This window comes from Schistocerca americana, chromosome 1 (assembly GCF_021461395.2).
Source record: "Schistocerca americana isolate TAMUIC-IGC-003095 chromosome 1, iqSchAmer2.1, whole genome shotgun sequence".
In the NCBI taxonomy this organism is placed as follows: domain Eukaryota; kingdom Metazoa; phylum Arthropoda; class Insecta; order Orthoptera; family Acrididae; genus Schistocerca; species Schistocerca americana.
The window spans coordinates 994,202,261-994,224,997 of NC_060119.1; the positions used below are offsets into that span (position 1 = coordinate 994,202,261).

Below are 22,737 nucleotides of genomic sequence, written 5' to 3' on the forward strand. Positions count from 1 at the left end.
GTATTTCCCGCTGTAACCAGTCTGCATCTTATATCCATTCTACTTCATTCATTATCAGTTATTTTGCGGCCCATATCTGTTACTATTAGTGTCTCATATCCTAGTATAATTCCCTCGGTATCGTCCGATTTAGTTCATCTTCATTTCATTACCCTTGTAGACTACCCCTTTCGTTCAACTGCTCTTCGAAGTCCTTTGCTGTCTCTGACAGAATTAGAATGTAACTGACGAACCTTAAAGTTTGTATTTCTTCCCCTAGACTTTAATTCGCTTTCCTAATTTTTCCTTGCTTTCCTTTATTGCTCACTCATTATGCAGAATTCATAAGATATGTTATAGGCTAGAGCCATATCTCGCTCCTTTCTTAATTACTTCTTCACTTTTACCTTCTTAGAATTTTACAACTGCAGTCTGATATCTCTGCAAGTTGTGAATAAACTTTCGCTCAATGTATTTTACTCCTTCTAACTCCAAAATTCCTAACAAATACAAATCGCAGCATCAGTATTGCGCCGGCCGCGGTGGTCTAGCGGTTAAGGCGCTCAGTCCGGAACCGCGCGGCTGACCAGTAGTGTACCTTAAGAAGAATGTTCCCTACACTTAAACATGTATTTGGTGTTAGCAAATTCCCCTTTTTCATAAATGTATTTCCCGCTGTAACCAGTCTGCATCTTATATCCATTCTACTTCATTCATTATCAGTTATTTTGCGGCCCATATCTGTTACTATTAGTGTCTCATATCCTAGTATAATTCCCTCGGTATCGTCCGATTTAGTTCATCTTCATTTCATTACCCTTGTAGACTACCCCTTTCGTTCAACTGCTCTTCGAAGTCCTTTGCTGTCTCTGACAGAATTAGAATGTAACTGACGAACCTTAAAGTTTGTATTTCTTCCCCTGGACTTTAATTCGCTTTCCTAATTTTTCCTTGCTTTCCTTTATTGCTCACTCATTATGCAGAATTCATAAGATATGTTATAGGCTAGAGCCATATCTCGCTCCTTTCTTAATTACTTCTTCACTTTTACCTTCTTAGAATTTTACAACTGCAGTCTGATATCTCTGCAAGTTGTGAATAAACTTTCGCTCAATGTATTTTACTCCTTCTAACTCCAAAATTCCTAACAAATACAAATCGCAGCATCAGTATTGCGCCGGCCGCGGTGGTCTAGCGGTTAAGGCGCTCAGTCCGGAACCGCGCGGCTGCTACGGTCGCAGGTTCGAATCCTGCCTCGGGCATGGATGTGTGTGATTTCATTACGTTAGTTAGGTTTAAGTAATTCTAAGTTCTAGGGGACTGATGACCACAGATGTTAAGTCCCATAGTGCTCAGAGCCCTTTGAACCATCAGTATTGCGTCGCGTACTGCTACATTTCCTCGGAACTGATATTCCCCGAGGTCTATTTCTAGCAGTTTTTCCAGGCTTCTGTATGTAATTCATGCCGGTATTTGGAGCCCTAACTTATTAAATCGATGTTAAGTTGTATTCATACCCATCAGCACCCATCTCCTTTGGAATCTAAGTAATTACATTTTTCTTGGTTATGGTATTTCATCTGCAACACATGTGCAGTTCAGACGTAATACACTAACGGCAAAAAAACGCAACACCAAGATGCAGTTGTGCCGCAAAACAAAAGTTGGTAAGCGTGTTTCTACATCTTAAAGATGACGTCTATTCAAATTTCGCGTCAGTAGCGTAAGAGTGGCTTTTGTTTCGCCAATATCAAGATGCAAATCAGGTTTGCTTTAAATATACTCTCTAATGGTCGTGAGCGTTAGTTACCTTTGAAATTTGGTGTGATGAGTTGATGTTAGTCAATAATGCCTTTAGGGCAAAAAAGACACCATTATTAACAGTTCGCAGAATTTGAACGAGGTCGTGTAACAGGGCTACGAAGAGGTGGATGTTCCTTCAGCGATACTGCAGAAAGACTTGGCAGGAATGTAGCCACTGTACATGGTTGCTAGCAGTGGTGTTCACGAAAATGTAAGGTCGCAAGAATGCTAGGTACCAAGCGGTCACGTTTCACTAACGAGGGATAAGACCCGTCATGTTCGGCGTATGGCTTTGGCGCATCGTACTGCATCGGCAGCAGTAAGATGAGCAGCAGTTGGCACCACAGTGACACAACGAGCTGTTACAAACAGGTTCCGATCCAGACGTCCTGTAGCGTACACTCTATAGATCCCAATCTACAGCCATTTGCGTCTTCATTGCTATCAAGCGAGAGCACATAGGACAGGGTGTTTTCTGATGAAAGCTGGTTCTGACGCGGTGCCAGCGAAGGCCGTGTGTTGCTTACAAGGATGCCAATTGAGGGCCTAGAACCAACTTGTCTGTGTGCTAGACAAAGTGGACTTACAGCTGGAGTTATGGTCTCGGATAAGATTTTCTATGACAGCATGAGCACTCTCGTGGATATCCCACGCTCCCTGACTTCAACTTTTTCGTCAATCCGGTGATTTGACGGGTTGTGCTGTCATTCACCAACGGCATTCCAGGGGATGTTTTCCAGCAGGGTAACCCTCGCCCGCTGTTGTATCCCAACACGCTCTAGAGAGTGTGCTGCTCACTAGATATGTCTCTAATTGCACATATATGGAACACCATCGGATGCCAACTCCAGCGTTATCCACAACCAGTATTACCCGTCCATGTGTTGGCTGACCAAGTGCAACAGTTATGAAACTCCATACCTGTACAACACAATGCATGCACGTTTGCATGCTTGCATTGAACATTCTGACGGTTATACCGGTACCAGCATTTCACATTGGCAATTGGTTATCTCACGCTTACATTAAGCAATGTTAATCACTTAAATATGTTACCTAGACAAATGTAATCCATAAAATTTGTTAGTATACATTACTTACCTTTTGGTGTCACGATTTTTCCTCTCATTTTAGTTTTGTCGTGAATCTCTGACTAAGTGAGGAACACTGCTTCCCTTTCTCCTATTGTGTATGTAATTCGAATCGCAGAGACACTATGACACATTTATAAGTTAATGGTGAGCGAGAGGCTGGCGTGAAGAGTTCGCGTAGAGCCTGGTAGCGCAGCTGAGTGTAGCGGTGTTCACGCGTGTGCTGCAGGTGGCCGAGTGCCAGATAGAGGGGCGCGAGTGCATCATGGTGACCAGCGGCGCCGTCGCGTTCGGCAAGCAGAAGCTGACGCAGGAGCTGCTCATGTCGCTCAGCATGCGGGAGACGCTGTCGCCCAAGGACCACACGCGAGAGGTGAGTACCCGCCGTGCGCGAGCACCAACGCTTACATCTTTGCGTAGGGCTGTGATTTCTGCTACTTTATTACAATGCTCATTGCTCTTTATGTACGTCGGCATCGACAAAAAACACTTTTCAGCACAAATGAAGGAACACCTTTTTAAAACCCCTTAAATGTCTCAAATTTCAGTGCAGACGTTTGAAGTTTGGTTCAAAGGTGCCTACAACCTTCCTCTGGAATACGAAGTTACAGTACCTGTGTTGTGAAGAAATAAGGCACAATGTTCCTTCGGGATACATGCATCTCCGAAGGAATACTGCATCTTACTTCCTCGAAACACTGTAATTTCGTATTTATCGGTCAACACTGGGCCTGCGACTTGCAAATAAAATCAAAATAAAACTTCCTGGAAGATTAAAACTGTGTGCCGGACCGAGACTCGAACTCGGGACCTTTGCCTTTCGCGGGCAAGTGCTCTGCCAGGAAGTTTCATATCAGCGCTCACTCCTCTGCAGAGTGAAAATATCATTCTGGAAACATCCCCCAGGCTGTGACTAAGCCATGTCTCCGCAATATCCTTTCTTTCAGGAGTGCTAGTTCTGCAAGGTTCGCGGGAGACCTTCTATAAAGTTTGGATGGTAGGAGACGAGATACTGGCAGAAGTAAAGCTGTGAGGACGGGACGGGAGTCGTGCTTGGGTAGCTCAGTTGGTAGAGCACTTGCCCGTGAAAGGCAAAGGTCCCGATTTCGAGTCTCGGTCCGGCACACAGTTTTCATCTGCCAGGAAGTTTCATATCAGCGCACACTCCGATGCAGATTGAAAGTCTCATTCTAAAATCAAAATATTTTATACTGTGGTCATCTGCAGCTGTGGAAAGTCATGGTTTTAAGAAGAAACATCATTCAAATAAAATTTGTGCCATGAACAGGACTAACGTTAATAAGCTGTTCGAATACAGGTGTGACACATGGATGACGACATATGGAAGTTTGGGTCTGGCCGTGAGTCGTGCTCGGATAGCCGAAGTGGTTAAAGCTACTGCTCGCGTGAAGTGGAAAATGTGTGTTCGAGTCCCAGTCACGCAGAAATTTTCACTGCCGTCATTCGTTTATACAGCTGAAAATCGTTCATATCTGCAACTACGAATACATTTCACGTCTTCCCCTGCGTGGTGTGGAGGCGTAGCGTCATGCGAAGTCACACTCGGACTCGGTGACGCTTCAAACAACAAGGACTCGGCAAATCGAAATGAAGTGCCAGAGCTCAGAAGTTCTTGTGAGTTGCAAGGTGAGTTAATGACGTCACATTGGCACAAAATTTCACCATAATTCTCCCCAACGCCACCGTGCACGTGTCACACGATGGCAAGGTCGTCACGCCCCCTCTCACCCACTCCCTTCTCTTGACGCATCTGCGATTGAGATCACAACCGCTCAAACGTTTCTTACGGGCGGCCGAAGAAAACATTTGAAACATTCCGCCGCTCAGAATCGACACGAAAATAGCTCAGGATGCGGCATAAAGAGCGTCAATGAAATCACAGCTTCACCAATCTCTACTCGCGGGTGGGGCAGCCAACATGCTCCATGCGACCGTCTGTCGGCCACTTGCGAGATCAGCTTCCTTCTCGTTACGTCTCCTTCTTAGGACAATGATGAACTGGCTGGTGAAACCGGAAAGATATTAAGCTCATTATTCTTCGAGTATAGCTTTCGCCCTGGAATATCGAAAAGAGAAAATGTGGGATGATATTAGTAAACTGCAGGATTTTTCATGATAAAATCTCAGGATAAAAATTGCCTATTAAAAAAATTAATGCTCAAATACTATTACGCACGGAAAGATGGGAGATATCAATAGTGAATCGCAGCGAAATTCTAAATACACATGGAAATATACCGCGTGAACCAAAACTGACGCACTCCTATGTCACAGTGCAACTGACTGCATACTAACGTTGAACGGCAGCGTTGACCTGGCGCACGAACGAGTAAGTGCGGGCAGTGTTTAAGACACTCAGGCCGTACCTAGGAAGATCAGAGTTCATAAATCCGACCAGATGTCCCGATTTCGGTTCGTGAACTCAGATCAGTGGTGGAACGGTTTCTTGGAAATCCCAGCACTTCAGCGTTCATCTATACCTTCCTCCCACTTAGGTAATACCACATCGAAAATCCAGTATCCTCTCTTTAGTGAACCAGCATTTCCCTAAATCATTCCTTCAGTGTTTTCTTCAATTTCGTATGATACTCATCAGAGATGCGCTGAGAGAACCAGCGTTTTCTCAACACTGTCGATGCTGAATTGTGGCCAATAGCGCGCTTGTTGTGTACGGCGTAGTGCGCCTCAAGCCAGTGGCGTCTGTGCTGTGATGGCCATTTCTGTCCTTTGTGTGCTGCTGAAAATTACCCACAGAGCGGAGGAGAGCTCTCTTCTGTCATCGTCCTCTCCTTCGCCATCGTCATCAGTCTCGCTTCTAAAACACGAGCGCTGGAAACTTGATGATCCATTTTTCGGCCTTGAGTTACTGAAAAGGCAGGATCGACGACAGCCACAGTACCTTCAGTCGAAGACGACGTAAAACTAATTTCAGTCACTAGTCATACTTTCCACTTCCACGGTGGGTAATTTGCGCTTCGACACCTGCGAAATGATTCATAACACGCCGCTACGCAGTAATTCCGCCAAAATTACCAAAAGAGACCTATGAAAGCTTATTCTGTCATACCATCAGTTTAGTTACTAGTCTGATTAACAAATTCATAAAGTATTCGTCTATTCATGTTGCATTGAAACATCGAAACGTACATATCCAATATTCTCACTTTTGACTCTATTGACTCCTTTAGCATATACACTCCTGGAAATTGAAATAAGAACACCGTGAATTCATTGTCCCAGGAAGGGGAAACTTTATTGACACATTCCTGGGGTCAGATACATCACATGATCACACTGACAGAACCACAGGCACATAGACACAGGCAACAGAGCATGCACAATGTCGGCACTAGTACAGTGTATATCCACCTTTCGCAGCAATGCAGGCTGCTATTCTCCCATGGAGACGATCGTAGAGATGCTGGATGTAGTCCTGTGGAACGGCTTGCCATGCCATTTCCACCTGGCGCCTCAGTTGGACCAGCGTTCGTGCTGGACGTGCAGACCGCGTGAGACGACGCTTCATCCAGTCGCAAACATGCTCAATGGGGGACAGATCCGGAGATCTTGCTGGCCAGGGTAGTTGCCTTACACCTTCTAGAGCACGTTGGGCGGCACGGGATACATGCGGACGTGCATTGTCCTGTTGGAACAGCAAGTTCCCTTGCCGGTCTAGGAATGGTAGAACGATGGGTTCGATGACGGTTTGGATGTACCGTGCACTATTCAGTGTCCCCTCGACGATCACCAGTGGTGTACGGCCAGTGTAGGAGATCGCTCCTCACACCATGATGCCGGGTGTTGGCCCTGTGTGCCTCGGTCGTATGCAGTCCTGATTGTGGCGCTCACCTGCACGGCGCCAAACACGCATACGACCATCACTGGCACCAAGGCAGAAGCGACTCTCATCGCTGAAGATGACACGTCTCCATTCGTCCCTCCATTCACGCCTGTCGCGACACCACTGGAGGCGGGCTGCACGATGTTGGGGCGTGAGCGGAAGACGGCCTAACGGTGTGCGGGACCGTAGCCCAGCTTCATGGAGACGGTTGCGAATGGTCCTCGCCGATACCCCAGGAGCAACAGTGTTCCTAATTTGCTGGGAAGTGGCGGTGCGGTCCCCTACGGCACTGCGTAGGATCCTACGGTCTTGGCGTGCATCCGTGCGTCGCTGCGGTCCGATCCCAGGTCGACGGGCACGTGCACCTTCCGCCGACCACTGGCGACAACATCGATGTACTGTGGAGACCTCACGCCCCACGTGTTGAGCAATTCGGCGGTACGTCCACCTGGCCTCCCGCATGCCCACTATACGCCCTCGCTCAAAGTCCGTCAACTGCACATACGGTTCACGTCGACGCTGTCGCGGCATGCTACCAGTGTTAAAGACTGCGATGGAGCTCCGTATGCCACGGCAAACTGGCTGACACTGACGGCGGCGGTGCACAAATGCTGCGCAGCTAGCGCCATTCGACGGCCAACACCGCGGTTCCTGGTGTGTCCGCTGTGCCGTGCGTGTGATCATTGCTTGTACAGCCCTCTCGCAGTGTCCGGAGCAAGTATGGTGGGTCTGACACACCGGTGTCAATGTGTTCTTTTTTCCATTTCCAGGAGTGTAGAAGAAGTAGTCACAAAGTTCTAATTATCACCTAGAAAAAACAAAGCCCTGGCACACACCGATATCTCCGCATTACAGTGACCCATTATGCCGCTAGAGGGCAACAAATTTACCGCAGCCCATTATTAAAATGGGAGTATCGTGCAGAAATTCGTTTTCGGTGTAAGTAGGCTATATAGGTTTTTATGTTGGTAACGTTACGTACTGCTCCGTATGAAAATCGATGAATGCGCTACGGGCAGTCTGCGGCTGGTTGGACTCATTGTTGGAATACTAACTATGCCTCTCAGTAGTTAGTGGCTTCAGTAGTTAGAATCTTTTATTTAGCCGGCAGTATTGGCGCTCGTTGTATTGCAGTAGTTCGAGTAACGAAGATTTTTGTGAGGTAAGTGATTCATGAAAGGTATAGGTTATTGCTAGTCAGGGCCATTCTTTTGTGGGGATTATTGCGTTGCGCTAAAAATATTGTGTGTCAGTTAAATGATGATCAGAATAAGTAAAGAGAGAAATGTCTGAGTACGTTCAGATTTGCTAAGCTGTTTGAAAAACAAATAACGCAAGAGTTTTACAAGCAGAGTAATGCATAATTTTCCAAAGGGGACGTTTCACCGGCAGCTACCTGAATGTTGCAGCGTTGCCAGAAGAATCCAGATGTCTTCTTCAGCTGTCTATATATTGGTCTGACATAGCTGAAAGAATTCGGGTGCTGCTGAAAACTAACTACTGCACCAAACTCTACTTTGTCAACGGGATGCACCGTTGAGTTTTCTTTCGTATAGCGATATGCTATGGTTGCGTGCTACGCGGATTTTGATGTGTGCCAGGACGGCAGGCATGTGTCTGCAAACAAACAATGTAATAATTGTGTAACCTTAGTTTTTCGAGGGGACGATTAAAGCGTCATGACTATTTTCCCTCGTTAGCAAAGAGCGCGAATGTTCGCGATAGTTGTATATGTTCCAAACAGTTCCAGGGTTCAGTAATAATATGGATTTCTCATTTTACGTAAGTGGGTAAGAGGACGAATACATTTTAACTGATGATCCTGTTAGCGTGAAGTAGCTGTGCTTAGCTGTTTCTTGCTTCAGCAAATCCTCGGTGCGTTGGAAAAGTGTGAGAGATTGAGGGCGCGACAGCCACTTTCTCGACTTCCCGTTCGGTGCCCCCTTGATTCATTAAGGTTCCACTTGGCCCATTCGTATTGGGATGACGGCTTATGGCCTCCAGTTAGAGCAGAGAGCAGGCGAAGAAGTTTTATGTCGGCCATTGCCCGAGAGCCAAGTTGTCGCCCGACCCCACCTGCGCTACGCGGGAAATCCATTGCGCCGCGGCGACGCGCCCCGGACAGGAGTGCTTTGGCGTGTACGTCGCCGCCGTGTCTGCGCGCGCTCGCATCACGGCTCCAGAGCCGCCCCCGCGTTTTTTTCTGGCAGCCAGAGAGGGCGGAGCCGGTAACGCTCATCTGTGACGAACGCCATCAGTCACAGCCGATGCGGTAAGAGAGTCGGGAGAGAGCTTTAGCGGCCCAGCAGGTCTCCAGGCAGTTGATTTCGACTTTCGTCTTGGCATAAAACATCTTTTTCTCAGCGACTGATCTATGAAATCTGAAAGTTTTCAAATTATTGAAGATTATATTCAACGATATTCAATAAAGAGTAGAACTAGAAATTATGAATTTATTCATAGCATTGTATTCCCAATGTTAAACACAAATCTGATCATTCCATCATCTCCAAAAAAAAAAAAAAAAAAAAAAAAAAAAAAAAAAAAAAAAAAAAAAAAAAAAACCATGAAGCTTATTTGAATTTGGCTGACTGTCCCGTATAGTGGAACATGCCCTTAGTGAATTTTTGTAGGACATCGCAACATTAACCTCCGATCTTAGCTACAGCGAAACGTGAAAAGACTGTCGGTGTGACGAGCATTTAGACGAATTATTTTGCTTGGAACACGGTGCACAGCCACCACGAAGTGTTTGACAGATAATACACCACTGGCTTCTAACACAGTATCGCAATTATGGATTAAAAATAACTAAATTTCATTTATAGTACAGTAGGAGGAATACGTTACTAAATTTATGATTTGGAGGTTAGCGGGATGTGAAATTTAGTATTGAGAGCTGGCAGCAACCACAAGGTTATCCGGTTGTGTATCGAGCCGAACTGGTAGGTTACCAAACACAATAGAAACATGAGTATCGTCAGAAGCGCCCACATGTGATGTGTGATAGGACCGTTCTTGTCCTCTACGTATACAGGGTGATCAGAAACATTCTGAAAAGCTTACAAGGGTATTGCAGATTGTACCGTATTGAGAAATAATTATTGAGAAAAAAATTGATACGTTTCGTCGTTTCCGAGTTAACTAACATTGAAGTTAGCCAGTCAGATCGTTCGGAGAACACATTCAAGCGTCCCTCCTGAGACAGTGTGCCTAGACGTGTTCTTCGTTTGGTTTCCTGAAGCCCAACAAGAGAGAGGTACAAAAATTGGACTTAGGATGGTAGTAAGGATGCTAAAAGATCAGCAGTCTCCGTGTGCTATCATCTACGCTATGAGAACAACTGACATTAATTCTATCTGTCAAGCCACTTTGAGCATGCTAACTTCAGCGCTAATTAACTCCGAAACGATGCATTCTACCGAATTTTGTTTCTTATCAACTATTTCTCAGCAAAACGTGCCGTGCAACACCTTTACAAAGCTTTCAATACTGTTTCTGGCTACCATGTTTAAATGATCTAGCCGGTAGAATGAGCATCAATCTGCGGCCGTTTGCCAATGAGATTGTGGTGTATCGGAAGGTGTCGTCGTTCTGTGGCTGTAGGAGGATACAAGATAACGTAGACAAAGCTTCTGGTTGGTGCGATGAACAACAGCTTACTCCAAATGTAGAAAAATGTCAGTTACTGCAGATGAGTAGCAAAAATAATTGTGCAATGTTGAAATAGCTCATATGTGACGTAGATGGCGTATAGAATACTAGCGTGACCCATTCTTGAGCACTACTCGAGTGTTTGGGATCAGGGCGGATCAGAGTCAGACATTGAAGCTATTAAGAGACGTGCTACTAAATTCGTGAACGGTAGGTTCGACCGACACGAAGATATTACAATTCACTATTGACAAAATTTAGAGGACCGGCATTTGCACCTGGAACTATTCCGTTACCATCAACGTACATTTCTTCTAAGGAGCATGCAGAGAAGACAAATTATGGCTCGTACTGAGGCATATAGAACCTGGTTTTTGCCGCGCTGCATTTGCGAGTGGAACAGGAAAGGAAATGACTAGTAGCGGTACAAGACATCCTTCGCCATGCACCATACGGTGGCTTGCAGAGTATCTATGTAGACGTAGATGCAGAAATTCCGTGCGGCTGCAACTATCTGCCAGAGTTCATCAGTGGCGAGTGGCGTCGTGCCATTCTCTCTGGACGACCACATGCTTTCCGTGGGTGAGAATGTGCTCAAGAACGCGCTGACTGGAGCAACATCCAAACACCCTCTATATCGAAGAGGTTCAGGGCAGTACACATAACATCTGGTCTTGGATCACCTGTTCAAAGATAACGTCACGAATATACCGAATATAGAGCACAGACACTGGCCTTAATACGTCTTAAATGTAACGTCTGCTGTCCAATTACCAGCTGTGCGAACCAGAAGTGATTGTGTCGTGACCCAACGGCACTGCACGCCATCACGCCAGGTACTGGGCCCGTACGGCGATGACGAATGCAATCTGGCAACGCTCGTTCTCCTCGAACTCTCCACACACGGTGGCGTCCATCGTGATTACGAGCACGGAACCGGGACTCGTTTGAAAAGACGATGCGGTGCTTGCCGCTCGTGTAGATGCTGATGAGGTCGGCGCGCCCTTCTGCTGCCGCGTCAGTGGTGCCGCAACACGCCGTAGTCGCATTCCGTGGTGCTCCTGTTGACGTAGCCCCCACTCACGTCGACATTGCCGTGCAGTAAACCCATTTTCTGAGTCACAATTCGATTTTTAAGGTTGCATTGAAGTGCCAATTATTTATACATAACTGGCGTCCGGGAGGTAAGGACAAATTTGAATTTTGAGCCATTTTGTCATATGACGGTTGGCAGACGTGTTTTTTTTTCTTTCATTTTTGTGACCTGCGATACCTCTCATTAGTTGTCTGGCAGCTTTTGTGTTCGTGTTTGATGTTTGTCTTCGTCATGGATCCGATGACCAGTAAGCAGCGCATTCAAGTGATAAAAAGTTATTACAAAAACAATGAAAGTCCCACGGCAAGCGTTCATGAATTGCGTGTGACACTCGGACGTAATGTTGCACTAACCGAATCATCAATTCGGAAGTTGATCCGGAAGTTTGAGACCACGAGTTCTGTTTCAGACGTTAAGATAACATGACGACCACTTCCTCTTCGAACACAGTAACACATTGCTGTCGTGCGAGACAACGTGACCGTAAGCCCCAGAAAATCGTTCCCAACGATTTAATTTACCACCAAGTTAACTGCATGAAATCCTTTCAAAATATCTGAAAATGTGTGCGTACAAGATTCAACTCTCACTAGAGGTGAGGCCTGTAGATTATGGAAAGAGACATCGAGTTGCTCGATGTGTCTTGCCTCGATAAGCGGAGAACGAGATCTTCACAAAAAGAATAATTGTCTCAGATGAGGCGCACTTCCGTCTCAGTGAGTACATCAATAAGCAGAGCTGCAGAGTTTGGGGTAACGAAAATCCGCGAGTGACAGTGGAACATGAGGTGCATCCGCAGCGCACGACTGTATACGAAGCGCCGAAGCGAATACGCCTCCAGACCACGAGTACCCAACATATCAAAGCTTTAGATTCACCAATATTTTTGTTTCACAACATGCGTCACATACTTTCCCTTATCCAACATATACTGACATTGTACTATACAAGGTGAATCACCTGAAACTTGCACCGAAAATATTGAAGAAAAGGAAAATATCATTGATGTGTGGTTTTCACAGAATAGACTGGTAGTCAGTGGCTTGTATTGTTAGCCAATAAACAGATAGTAATAATTCTTACAAAGTGTATTTTTCGTGCAAACATACACTTCTTTTAAATGGAACAGCGCCTATTGACATTAACAAAATAAAAGTAGGATAAATTAGAATGTCAGTGGTGTTTGTTGCATGATTCTAGCGTGAATCGTTTACGAGATATCGTAATTTGAAAAGTTTCCCCCCTGACACTTGTTTGTGCGTAGTTGCTAAGCACGAAGTTGTTTTGTTTGCTTACAGTCTGCTTGTGTACTCCTTGAGTGTACTGCAACTTGATTGTCAGTTGGTGTGTGATAGTTCAAGCAGTAAGTCGTCAGTAAACGATGGGATTTAAAAATGGTTCAAATGGCTCTGAGCACTATGGGACTCAACTGCTGTGGTCATCAGTCCCCTAGACCTTAGAACTACTTAAACCTAACTAACCTAAGGACATCACACACATCCATGCCCGAGGCAGGATTCGAACCTGCGACCGTAGCAGTCGCACGGTTCCGGACTGCGCGCCTAGAACCGCGAGACCACCGAGGCCGGCAATGGGATTTACAAACCACGGCCAGGTAAACTGCCGAGACATGCACTATTGTCCTGTTGACAATTCCCTTAGCTTCCTCAGGTGGAACGTCAGCATCGATCTAGTGTAAACGTGTGGTGTGGGATTGTGAACCATCAGCTCATAGGTCCGTTTTTCATAGACGGAACACTGAACGCGCACAAGTTCGAATGGTTCAAATGGCTATGAGCACTATGGCACTTAACATCTGCGGTCATCAGTCCCCTAGAACTTAGAACTACTTAAACCTAACTAACCCAAGGACATCACACACATCCATGCCCGAAGCAGGATTCGAACCTGCGACCGTAGCGGTCACGCGGTTCCGGACTGCGCGCCTAGAACCACTGGACCACCGCGGCCGGCAAGTTCGAATGGTTCAAATGGCTATGAGCACTATGGGACTTAACATCTGCGGTCATCAGTCCCCTAGAACTTAGAACTACTTAAACCTAACTAACCCAAGGACATCACACACATCCATGCCCGAAGCAGGATTCGAACCTGCGACCGTAGCGGTCACGCGGTTCCAGACTGAAGCGCCTAGAACCGCACGGCCACACCGGCCGGCCGCGCACAAGTATTGCAGGTTGCTAACAGACTATCTTCTACGAATGACAGAAGACGTGCTTCTGCAGGCTAGGGGAAACATGTGGTACCAATGTGATGGCTGCCCAGCCCTTAGTGCACGAAGTACTACACCATGTCTGCACGAATTCTTTCGAAATGGCTGGATTGGGGCAGAGGAATTGTACCTCGGCCGGCCCTTTCACCATATTTATCGCCTGTAGAATTTTTTCTGTGGGGAAAGTTGAAGGACGCTGTCTACAAGGACATACCAACTACACCCGATGACACCCACAGACGTATTACTGCCGCCTGCTCAGACATTTCTGCTGAAATGCTAGTTCAAAAAATGGTTCAAATGGCTCTGAGCACTATGGGACTCAACTGCTGAGGTCATTAGTCCCCTAGAACTTAGAACTAGTTAAACCTAACTAACCTAAGGACATCACAAACATCCATGCCCGAGGCAGGATTCGAACCTGCGACCGTAGCGGCCTTGCGGTTCCAGACTGCAGCGCCTTTAACCGCACGGCCACTTCGGCCGGCTGCTAGTTTATGTGGTCATTTTGAACTGGTCAGAATTCACATAACTAGTGTAAGCACTTGTGTTGTTGTTTAGCGAGTGCCATCACAGTTATTGTACAAGTGGCAAAGTGGATACTTTGCAAAATAGATAACTCATCAATGACTCGCACCACAATCCTGCAACAATTTCCGCTGACGTTCTAATTTTCCCTACTTTTAGTCTGTTAATGGCGATAGGTATTGTACCATTTAAAAAGTGTATGTTTGCTCAAAAATACAATTTATAAGTATTATTACAATCTTTGTATTGGCTAACAACACAAGCCCCTGACTACCAATGCATTCTGTGAAAACTGCTCACCAATAGTGCTTCCCATTTCAGCAATGTTTGCCGCGCAAGCGTTAGTTAATTCGTCCTCTATATGACCACGTTTCGTTTGAATGTACCATTGGACACTTTAATTCCGATAATTCTCTGTTCTTTTCTTTTTTACACTTAATGTAGATTTCCTTTTTAGAGGATATGTAATCTCGTTCGCTTGTAATAACTTATATATTCTGGCACACTTTGGAAGTAAATGTTACAGACAAAACAATTTTTTGTCTTAATTTTTTCCCTTGTCTTCAGTCCAGATCTGTGTGACAAAAACTAAGAATCTTCCCCAATGTAGGTATTTCATTATATTGTTCATAACATCGCGAGACTTGCGGCGTAATAATAAGCTTCTCTATATGGTCAACGGGCTACTTATGTTGTGTATTTTTCTGCTCCTCCTCCGGAATAGATACTAGTTTTCCGGTGAACACTGTGTCCGTCCTGTGGCAACTTGCACACCCAGATTTTGACATTTTGCTTCCACGTCGGGTCATTTTTCTGTCTGCGCTGTCACTTCCTTTTGCTTCATATTGACTTTAGCAGCAAACTGCAGTGGCTGAACGCAAAGGCACTTTCTGCTTGCGCTTTCCTTACTTGGCCTTAGAGGTAATAAAACAGCTCTAATTTGAGCTGTGGACTTTTTCACTTGACCGTGTAATTTCTCGCCATGGCCGCTTTGTCGAGCAATAAGTAAGTTAGGTCACAAGGAAGAAAGACCTAAAGGAAAACCAAATATCGTAAGTTCAGCAGTTACAGAAGAGCAAGCAGAATCAGTGACGGTCCACAACTGGAGAACTAGATATACCATCAGATGAACACAAATATCTGTGACTGCATGAAACGTGGATTTAGAAGAGGATAAGTGTATTGTTTTTAATTTGTTTAGTAGTAAATTTATGAAATACATGACGAAGAGGAAGACTTTTGAATTGTTGAAAACTCCACTTACTCCGCTTGGTGAAAGACTGTCTTCCCCCCAAGGCAATGCACTAACCTCATAGGTATACTTACAGTGGCCACATACAGTGGTGATAAGGGGTGTAGGACGTCAAACGGGCCGACTTCGAGAAGGAGAGGCACCACAGGACATTTTAATTTCCACTGTCTACACTTTTACAAATAAATTCATAAAACTTTGTCAGCATGGCCAGGAAGGATTCAGGATTCACACCCACAGCAGTGGAAGTTCAGAAACATGAAAAAATAATATTTTTTAAAAGTGAAATTTCATGATTTTTTTCACTTACTGTCGGCTGCATTTGTTGCCATAGGTACACTTTTCTTCATAAGTAAGAGAGATTCCTCGATGAATTTTGCACAGCCTACAAACCATACTTACAGGTGTGTGAAACTCTATAATTTATTTAATCTATGAAAAAATGAATGGGCTGTTACATTTTAAACTTCGTGTTTAGAGAAAACTCGAATTTTTTAGTTAATTATCTAAATTTTTAGCACAGTTTCTAACAGATTTGGGAAATTCTAGAGTTTCATACACCTGTAAGTATGGTTTGTATGCTGTGCAAATTTCATCGAAGAATCTCCCTTACTTACGAAGAAAAGTGTACCTACAGCAACAAATGCAGCCTATACTAAGTGAAAAAAATGATGAAATTTCACATGTAAAAAAAGTTGTTTTGTTATGTTTTTTGAACTTCCACTGCTATGAGTGTGAATTCTGAATCCTTCCTGGTCATGCTGACAAAGTTTTATGAATTTATTTGTAAAAGTATAGACAGTGCAAATTAAAGTGTCCTGTGGTGCCTCTCCTGCTCCAAGGCCGCCCGTTTCATGTCCTACCCCCCTTAATACTAACAACTGCTATCTCGTGGCCCCATCCCTATCAGCTGATTCTTCCGATATGGCGCCTTGCCACCATTTTCACTTCAAGGTGATGAAACCTGAACTGTTGTTGGGTACAATGTTATTTTGTACAGATAACTCTTTTTTTTAAGTAAAGGAGTTAGTGTGCTGATTGAAAGGACTAGTGGACAGGAACTACGTAAGTTGAGAGATCAGGGGTTCACGATAGCGGCGGCCATGTTGCAGGACGCGGGGAAGCTGCTGGAGCCGCGCGCCGCCGCCGCCGTGGGCCAGTCTGGCCTCATGTCGCTGTACGACGCCATGTTCGCGCAGTACGGCGTCAAGCTGGCGCAGGTGAGTACCGGCACGTCACGGCACCTCACTTACTCTGGGCTCGCAGCCAAGCCTCGTTACCCCTTTCCTTTATCCTCCCCAAAAACCACACGTGCCTGTAGGAGTCAGAAATAGATGTGTTACCACTAGAGCCCAGTTTTGTATGTAATACTAGGGCTATTCGGAAAGTAAGCTACGATCTATCGCGAAATGGAAACTACTTCGAAAATCAGAAATATTTTATCTGCAACAGTTAGCTACAGTTTCCAGCCACTGCTCTACATAGTCACCACTCAGACTTAGACATTTGTCGTAGCGTTGTACCAACTTTCCAATACCCTCGCCACTGAAGGCAGCCGTTTGTGCTTCCCGACAATTCTCTACGCTCATCTATACTCTGTGCGAAAATATTGTCTTCGTAGCTAGTAGTTAATGTGAGTAGAGATGAAACACGCAGGGAGCCAATTACGGGATTAGTGCGGGTGATCAAACACTTCCCGTCGAAAACGCTGCAGGAGCATTTTCATTGCCCTGTAGTTTGCGACCGAGAATTATCACAAAGTAGCAACAGTATGATAGTTCTGTAATGATGGCTGCACAACATCAGGCTAAATCTCTCAACAGGACATCATACTTTGCGAGAGACACTATTTTCTACGCATCTTTATGTGTTCACCATGCACTAAGAACTGAAAAGAGCGAAGTGATATAACCGACAGGCATACTAGAGACACTGTCGAAAATATATGTCCAAAGCTTTATTAGATTTTCACAGTGGTTTCCATTTCTTGACCGATCGGAACTTACTTTCCGGATATCCATCGTATCAAAAAGCAAAATACGTAGGCATTTATGTAATGAAAACAATTACGCTATGTATATAAACATAAAATCTTACGAAAACATGTTATGAAATGTTTAACATAGAATAATAATTTCTCCTGAAATCAATTTCTGAATTACACCATATTATCTTAATATGCACTTAACGTACCAGAAAAAGTATACTTATTGGTTGGTTGGTTGATTTGGGAACAAACAGCGAGGTCATCGGTCCCGTCGGATTAGGGAAAGATGGGGAAGGAAGATGGTCGTGCCCTTTCAAAGGAACCGCCCCAGCATTTGCCTGAAGCGATTTAGAGAAATCATAGTAAACCTAAATCATCGTGCCCGGACGTGTCTTTGAACCGTCGTCCTGCAGAATGCGAGTCTAGTGTGCTACACACTGCACCACCTCGCTCGAGAGTATATTTGTAGGGTACATTTTATAGTAATAATTTTTAATTTGAAAATAATGAATGAAAATTATTTTCGATCACGCCTGTTTATTAAAATGCCTATTAACGTTAAATAAGAAGTAAGGTGTTTTTGCTCTGCTGACTCCTGTTTATTTCTAAAGAGTTTTCTGGTTATCGGTCCATCTTCAGGGAACAACCGACTAGTGTCTGCAAGGGACACTAGTTCTTGTAACCAAACATTATAAGCAAAGATACAGTCTACTTGCACAGAATGATGTGCACCAAACTTCTTTTTTAAAGTCGTAACTTAGCGTTTACGCAGTAGACAATATTAAACACAACAAAACAATTAAAAGATACAACATTATGTAATTGTGTACTGAGTAATTAAAGTACACAGTACTGTGTATTTTAATTATTTATTCTGTTTAATATTGTCTGTTCCGTAAAGTATAATTTACAACGTTTAAAAACATCTTTTGTGCACAACGTAAATGAAGAGTGCTTAGTGTGATAGCTTCTCAACCAATGTCATGGCCTCACTAACTTTACCATTAGAACTATGTAACACATATGACTGTAGTATAATGTAGTTTAATTATTTACTGAGTTTAATCTTGTCCATTGAGTAAAACGCAATTTTCAACGTAAAAAAGAAGTCTGGTGTACAATGTTCTGTGCAAGTGCTAGTCAGTTGTTTCCTCAAGATGACCCAATAAACCGAAAACTAGTTAGAAATAAGCAAAAATAAGAAGATCAAATACAATTTATTCGTTGTTCAACCGTATTATATAGAATTGTTCTACCAAGAAATCACGGAAGAATCCATTAATAAAATTTCTGTATTCACCTAAATTACTGAGATACAATACCTCACCTTTCATTTCGAACCACAATGAAACTCCAGGTGCTCCAAATTCTCTATAGTCGTAGAATGTTTGCGATCAGAAAAGACGTTTTTTGTAGCAATAAAATGATTTTCCATATCAAAGGACGCTGGTGGTACACATTTCAGAAGATGATATATTTGTGGAGAGATGTACACTGGAGGGTCCTTCCCCACTGAGGATATTGCAGATAGCAACAAAAGTGGAGTAGCCATCATTTCTCCTCAAAACTGAATTCAAAAATAGTCACTTCCCTCTGCCCTATATCGCCCCTAATGCCAGTCACCCTGCATTTGTCATTCTCAACAATTTGTAACTACAGTGCCTGACAAAAGAACTGTAGCACACAGAAGACACTGTCAGATCCCACTGCTGCTTCATACACGTACACAGCAGCGACGTTGGGTAAATGATTATAGTATAACGGCCGCCAGAATGCATTAATACTCATCATGTTTAGTGTTGTTACCAGGCCTGGTAGGGCAAATAAGGTACTTGAATAGCGTAACACATTGAGCGATCACTGCGAACAACATGGAGATTCCGCGTACCCGTGTGAGCCAACGTTGTCAGCCGAAAGGGTTCTCACTGTGATTCTTCATTTGGCCGGCTAGTTAAATCGTTCAGTGTCCATTTTTGTGGGACTTTGCGGTTTGGCTACGCTTTAAGGTCCCAATCGACCACGTCTGACCACCACAACGAAGGATCGCTGTGCTGCGCACCAACCACTTCGTAAACCATCCACTCCTGCGCCTACCATCCAAGAATAAGTAGTGGGTTCCCTGCAACATTCTCTGTCATCCCGAACCATCGACGGGAGACTAGTAACGCGTAGGCTGCAGTTAACACCTCAACACAAACGGCTGCTTTTGGCGTGTTGGCGTCACCAGGAAGCATGAATTGCCGATAAATGGTGTCGCGCTTTGGTCAGTGTGAATCGGTTCTGTACCACCCCAGATGATCATCGTCGGCGAAGTATGACGGTGATCTGTGGAGAGGACCTATTCTTCCAATGCTTTGGGGAGTCAGGACTGTGTTAGTCGTTCTGTCATGGTATGCGTTGGCTACATCAAGTCATGGCTAACAGTGACTGAGGGACTCTAGCAGCACAGTGATACGACACGGACATCCTGCGGCCTCATGTGTTACCTCTCATGAGATAGTTTCTGGTGCCATTTTTCCATAGGACAATTACGGCTGTATGAAAGTATAAAAGTGACTGGGGGAGGGGAGGGGGAGAGAAAATGCTGTGGATGTAAATGAGGGATTGTATCGAGTTCTCATGCTCTCAAATGCTATTCAGTCCCCACATTAATTCTTCTTTCGCTTACCCACCTCCTTGTCACCACGACCGACATGTAACTTTTTCATATTTTAGTGGAAATTCAGGACATGTGAGAAGCCTAGTCGTGTTCTGTCGCTTCAAGATAGGACACAGAAATTCCGTTACAGTTCATGACTCTGACACCTGTATATATGACGCTGCCCCACCGTAGTTGTAGTGCTGAGGTCGCGAGTTCGCTGTTCTTGAAGTGACGCTGTAACATAATTAATGATGTGGCTACGGCTCTGGATTCTACTACAAGATTTGATGCGTTCCAAATCAGGGATACTAATAGCTTTCCTGTTTTATTTACAACTGAGGAAGTAGGTAAAGCTATAAACTGCTCAAGTTCGATTACGAAGTCACTAGTTTCACAGTTCATATTAGAAATGATCACAATCAAATTACATTATTCTGGTAGGAAACATGTTCACCAAAACTATTCATTGTTACTTTATTCTTCTCTGCTCTGTGCTCAGAGTCGAATTATTTGAACACAACATAAATGGGCGCGCATCCGAGATTCTAATTGTGCGGCCAGTAACGCAAACCCTACCTTTCAACCTCTCAACTTCTCTTCGGAGCACATTGTTGAGCACATTGGGTTCCAACAACGGTATGTGGGCGAATGTTATCCTATTGGAAAACACTCCCTGGAATGCTGTTCGTGAATGGCAGTACAACAGGTTGAATCACAAGAACGACCCACAAATTTACATTCAGGTTGCGTAGAATGACCATGGAAGTGCTACTGCTGTCATACGAAATCGCACCCCAGACCATAACTCCAGGTTTAGGTCCAATGTGTCTAGCACGCTGGCAGGTTGATTGCAGGTTCTCAAGTGGTCACCTTATAACCAACACACGGCGATCACTGGCGCATAGGCAGAAAAAGCTTCCATCAAAAAACACAACAGACCTACCCCCTGACTTTCAATGAGCTTTCGCCTGACACCACTGAAGTCGTAAATGGTGGCGGTTTGGGATCAATGGAATGCACGCTACAGGGCTTCTTGATCGGAGGTGTCCCTGAAGTAATAGATTTATAACAGTTCGTTGTGTCACTGTGATGCCAACTGCTGCTCAGATTGCTGCTGCACATGCAGCACGATGCACCATAGACATACGCCGAACACGATGGTCTTCGCTCTTGGTAGTGCCACGTGGCTCTCCAGAACCCGGTCTTCTTGCGACCGTACATTCTCGGGAACACCGCTACCAGTCACCACGTACAGCGGCTACATTCCTGCCAAATCTTTTTGCAGCATCGCAGACGAAACATCCAGCTTCTCATAGCCCTATTACATGACCTCGTTCAAAACAATGAGGTGCTGATAATGGCGTCTTTGTCGCACTGAAAGCATTTTTGACTAACGTCAACTCACCACATCCACTTTCAAAGGTAACTAACGCCTATGACAGTTACAGCGTGTATTAAAACCAAACCTGATCTTCATCCTCGTAATGGTGCTGCTAGCGCCTCTTCTAGGCGACTGGCTCAAAATTTTAGTAGACATCCTTCAGATGTAGAAACACGCCTATCTACTTTCGTTTATATCGCACAGCTCCTTCTTGGTGCTGCGTGTGTTTTCCATCAGTGTACTTAGCGCTAGTAGCACAAATAAATTTAACGAAATGTAATAGACAAAATGTTTTGACTGTAGAAATATTATATATTACTTCAAATTTGCTGTTTATTTAAATGTAATGTATTTGAGGTCGTTCTTCATTTATCCTGTCAGATTTTCAGGGTGGTGCAAGCAAAAACGGCCCAATGAACAGAGTTCCAGGGTACAAAGAAACATAGCAGAGGAAAGGAAATACAGCAATATCCTAACTATAGCAGATGTTGAAAGTGACCAACATTCATCTCTTGGCACTTTTGTGCCCTGATCAGCAAGCTGCTGAATGCAGATCGAATGTGGACTGTTGGAATTGCTGCAGACTCATCCGAAATTTTTTGCTGCAGTTCTTGAAGACTACGAGGGTTGTTGCTATATTCACACAAAGTAAACGCACATCGACAGATCAAGTGACCCGAGTGGACAGCTAGGGCCGCCACCAGACTGACCTCTTCTAAAACTCTGCCAGGCGCGAAGACTATGTAAATGTGCTCGAAGGTTCGACTGGCTGTAATGGCAGTTGCCTCATCCTGTCGGAAGTAACTGTAGTTTTTTTCCTCCGCCAGTTGTAACGACTCGTCCGTGCCAATTTCATTTGCTCCAGTCCGTATAAAGCTTCTATTGTGTAAGATGTCCAGAGTGAATCCAAACTTTACCGAGGAGTTTTTATAGGTTGATCGGAGTTACTGCAGCGTTTTGGAATACAAAACACTTCATCTCCATTGAATGGTTGCAGAATCATTACTTCGGTTTATTAGCCTGTTTACTTTTGTGAATTTATTCATATGAGGATATCTGGACAAAAAAGTAAATATGAATAGAATAGTAGCATGTGTGGCAAGTTTTCGATACAGACATAAATGCAGTTAAAATAACACGGTGAATGTGTTATTTTGTGACAAGCTGCTGGGGAACACAAGTTCTTGTTTAAACTATGATCAGACTCTCAAACTCTGTCGGTGGATTTCG

At 44.4% G+C, this 22,737-nt stretch overlaps 1 protein-coding gene across 1 annotated transcript in view; it reads left to right on the forward strand.

Annotated features, from left to right (window-relative positions):
- LOC124548628 (delta-1-pyrroline-5-carboxylate synthase) overlaps nt 1-22,737 on the forward strand; it is a 201,280-nt gene that overhangs the window by 41,489 nt on the left and 137,054 nt on the right. The window contains exons 3-4 of the mRNA XM_047125184.1: nt 3,103-3,246; nt 16,611-16,718. Of these exons, the coding sequence (XP_046981140.1) occupies nt 3,103-3,246; nt 16,611-16,718 (252 nt within the window). The remainder of the gene's footprint in view (nt 1-3,102; nt 3,247-16,610; nt 16,719-22,737) is intronic.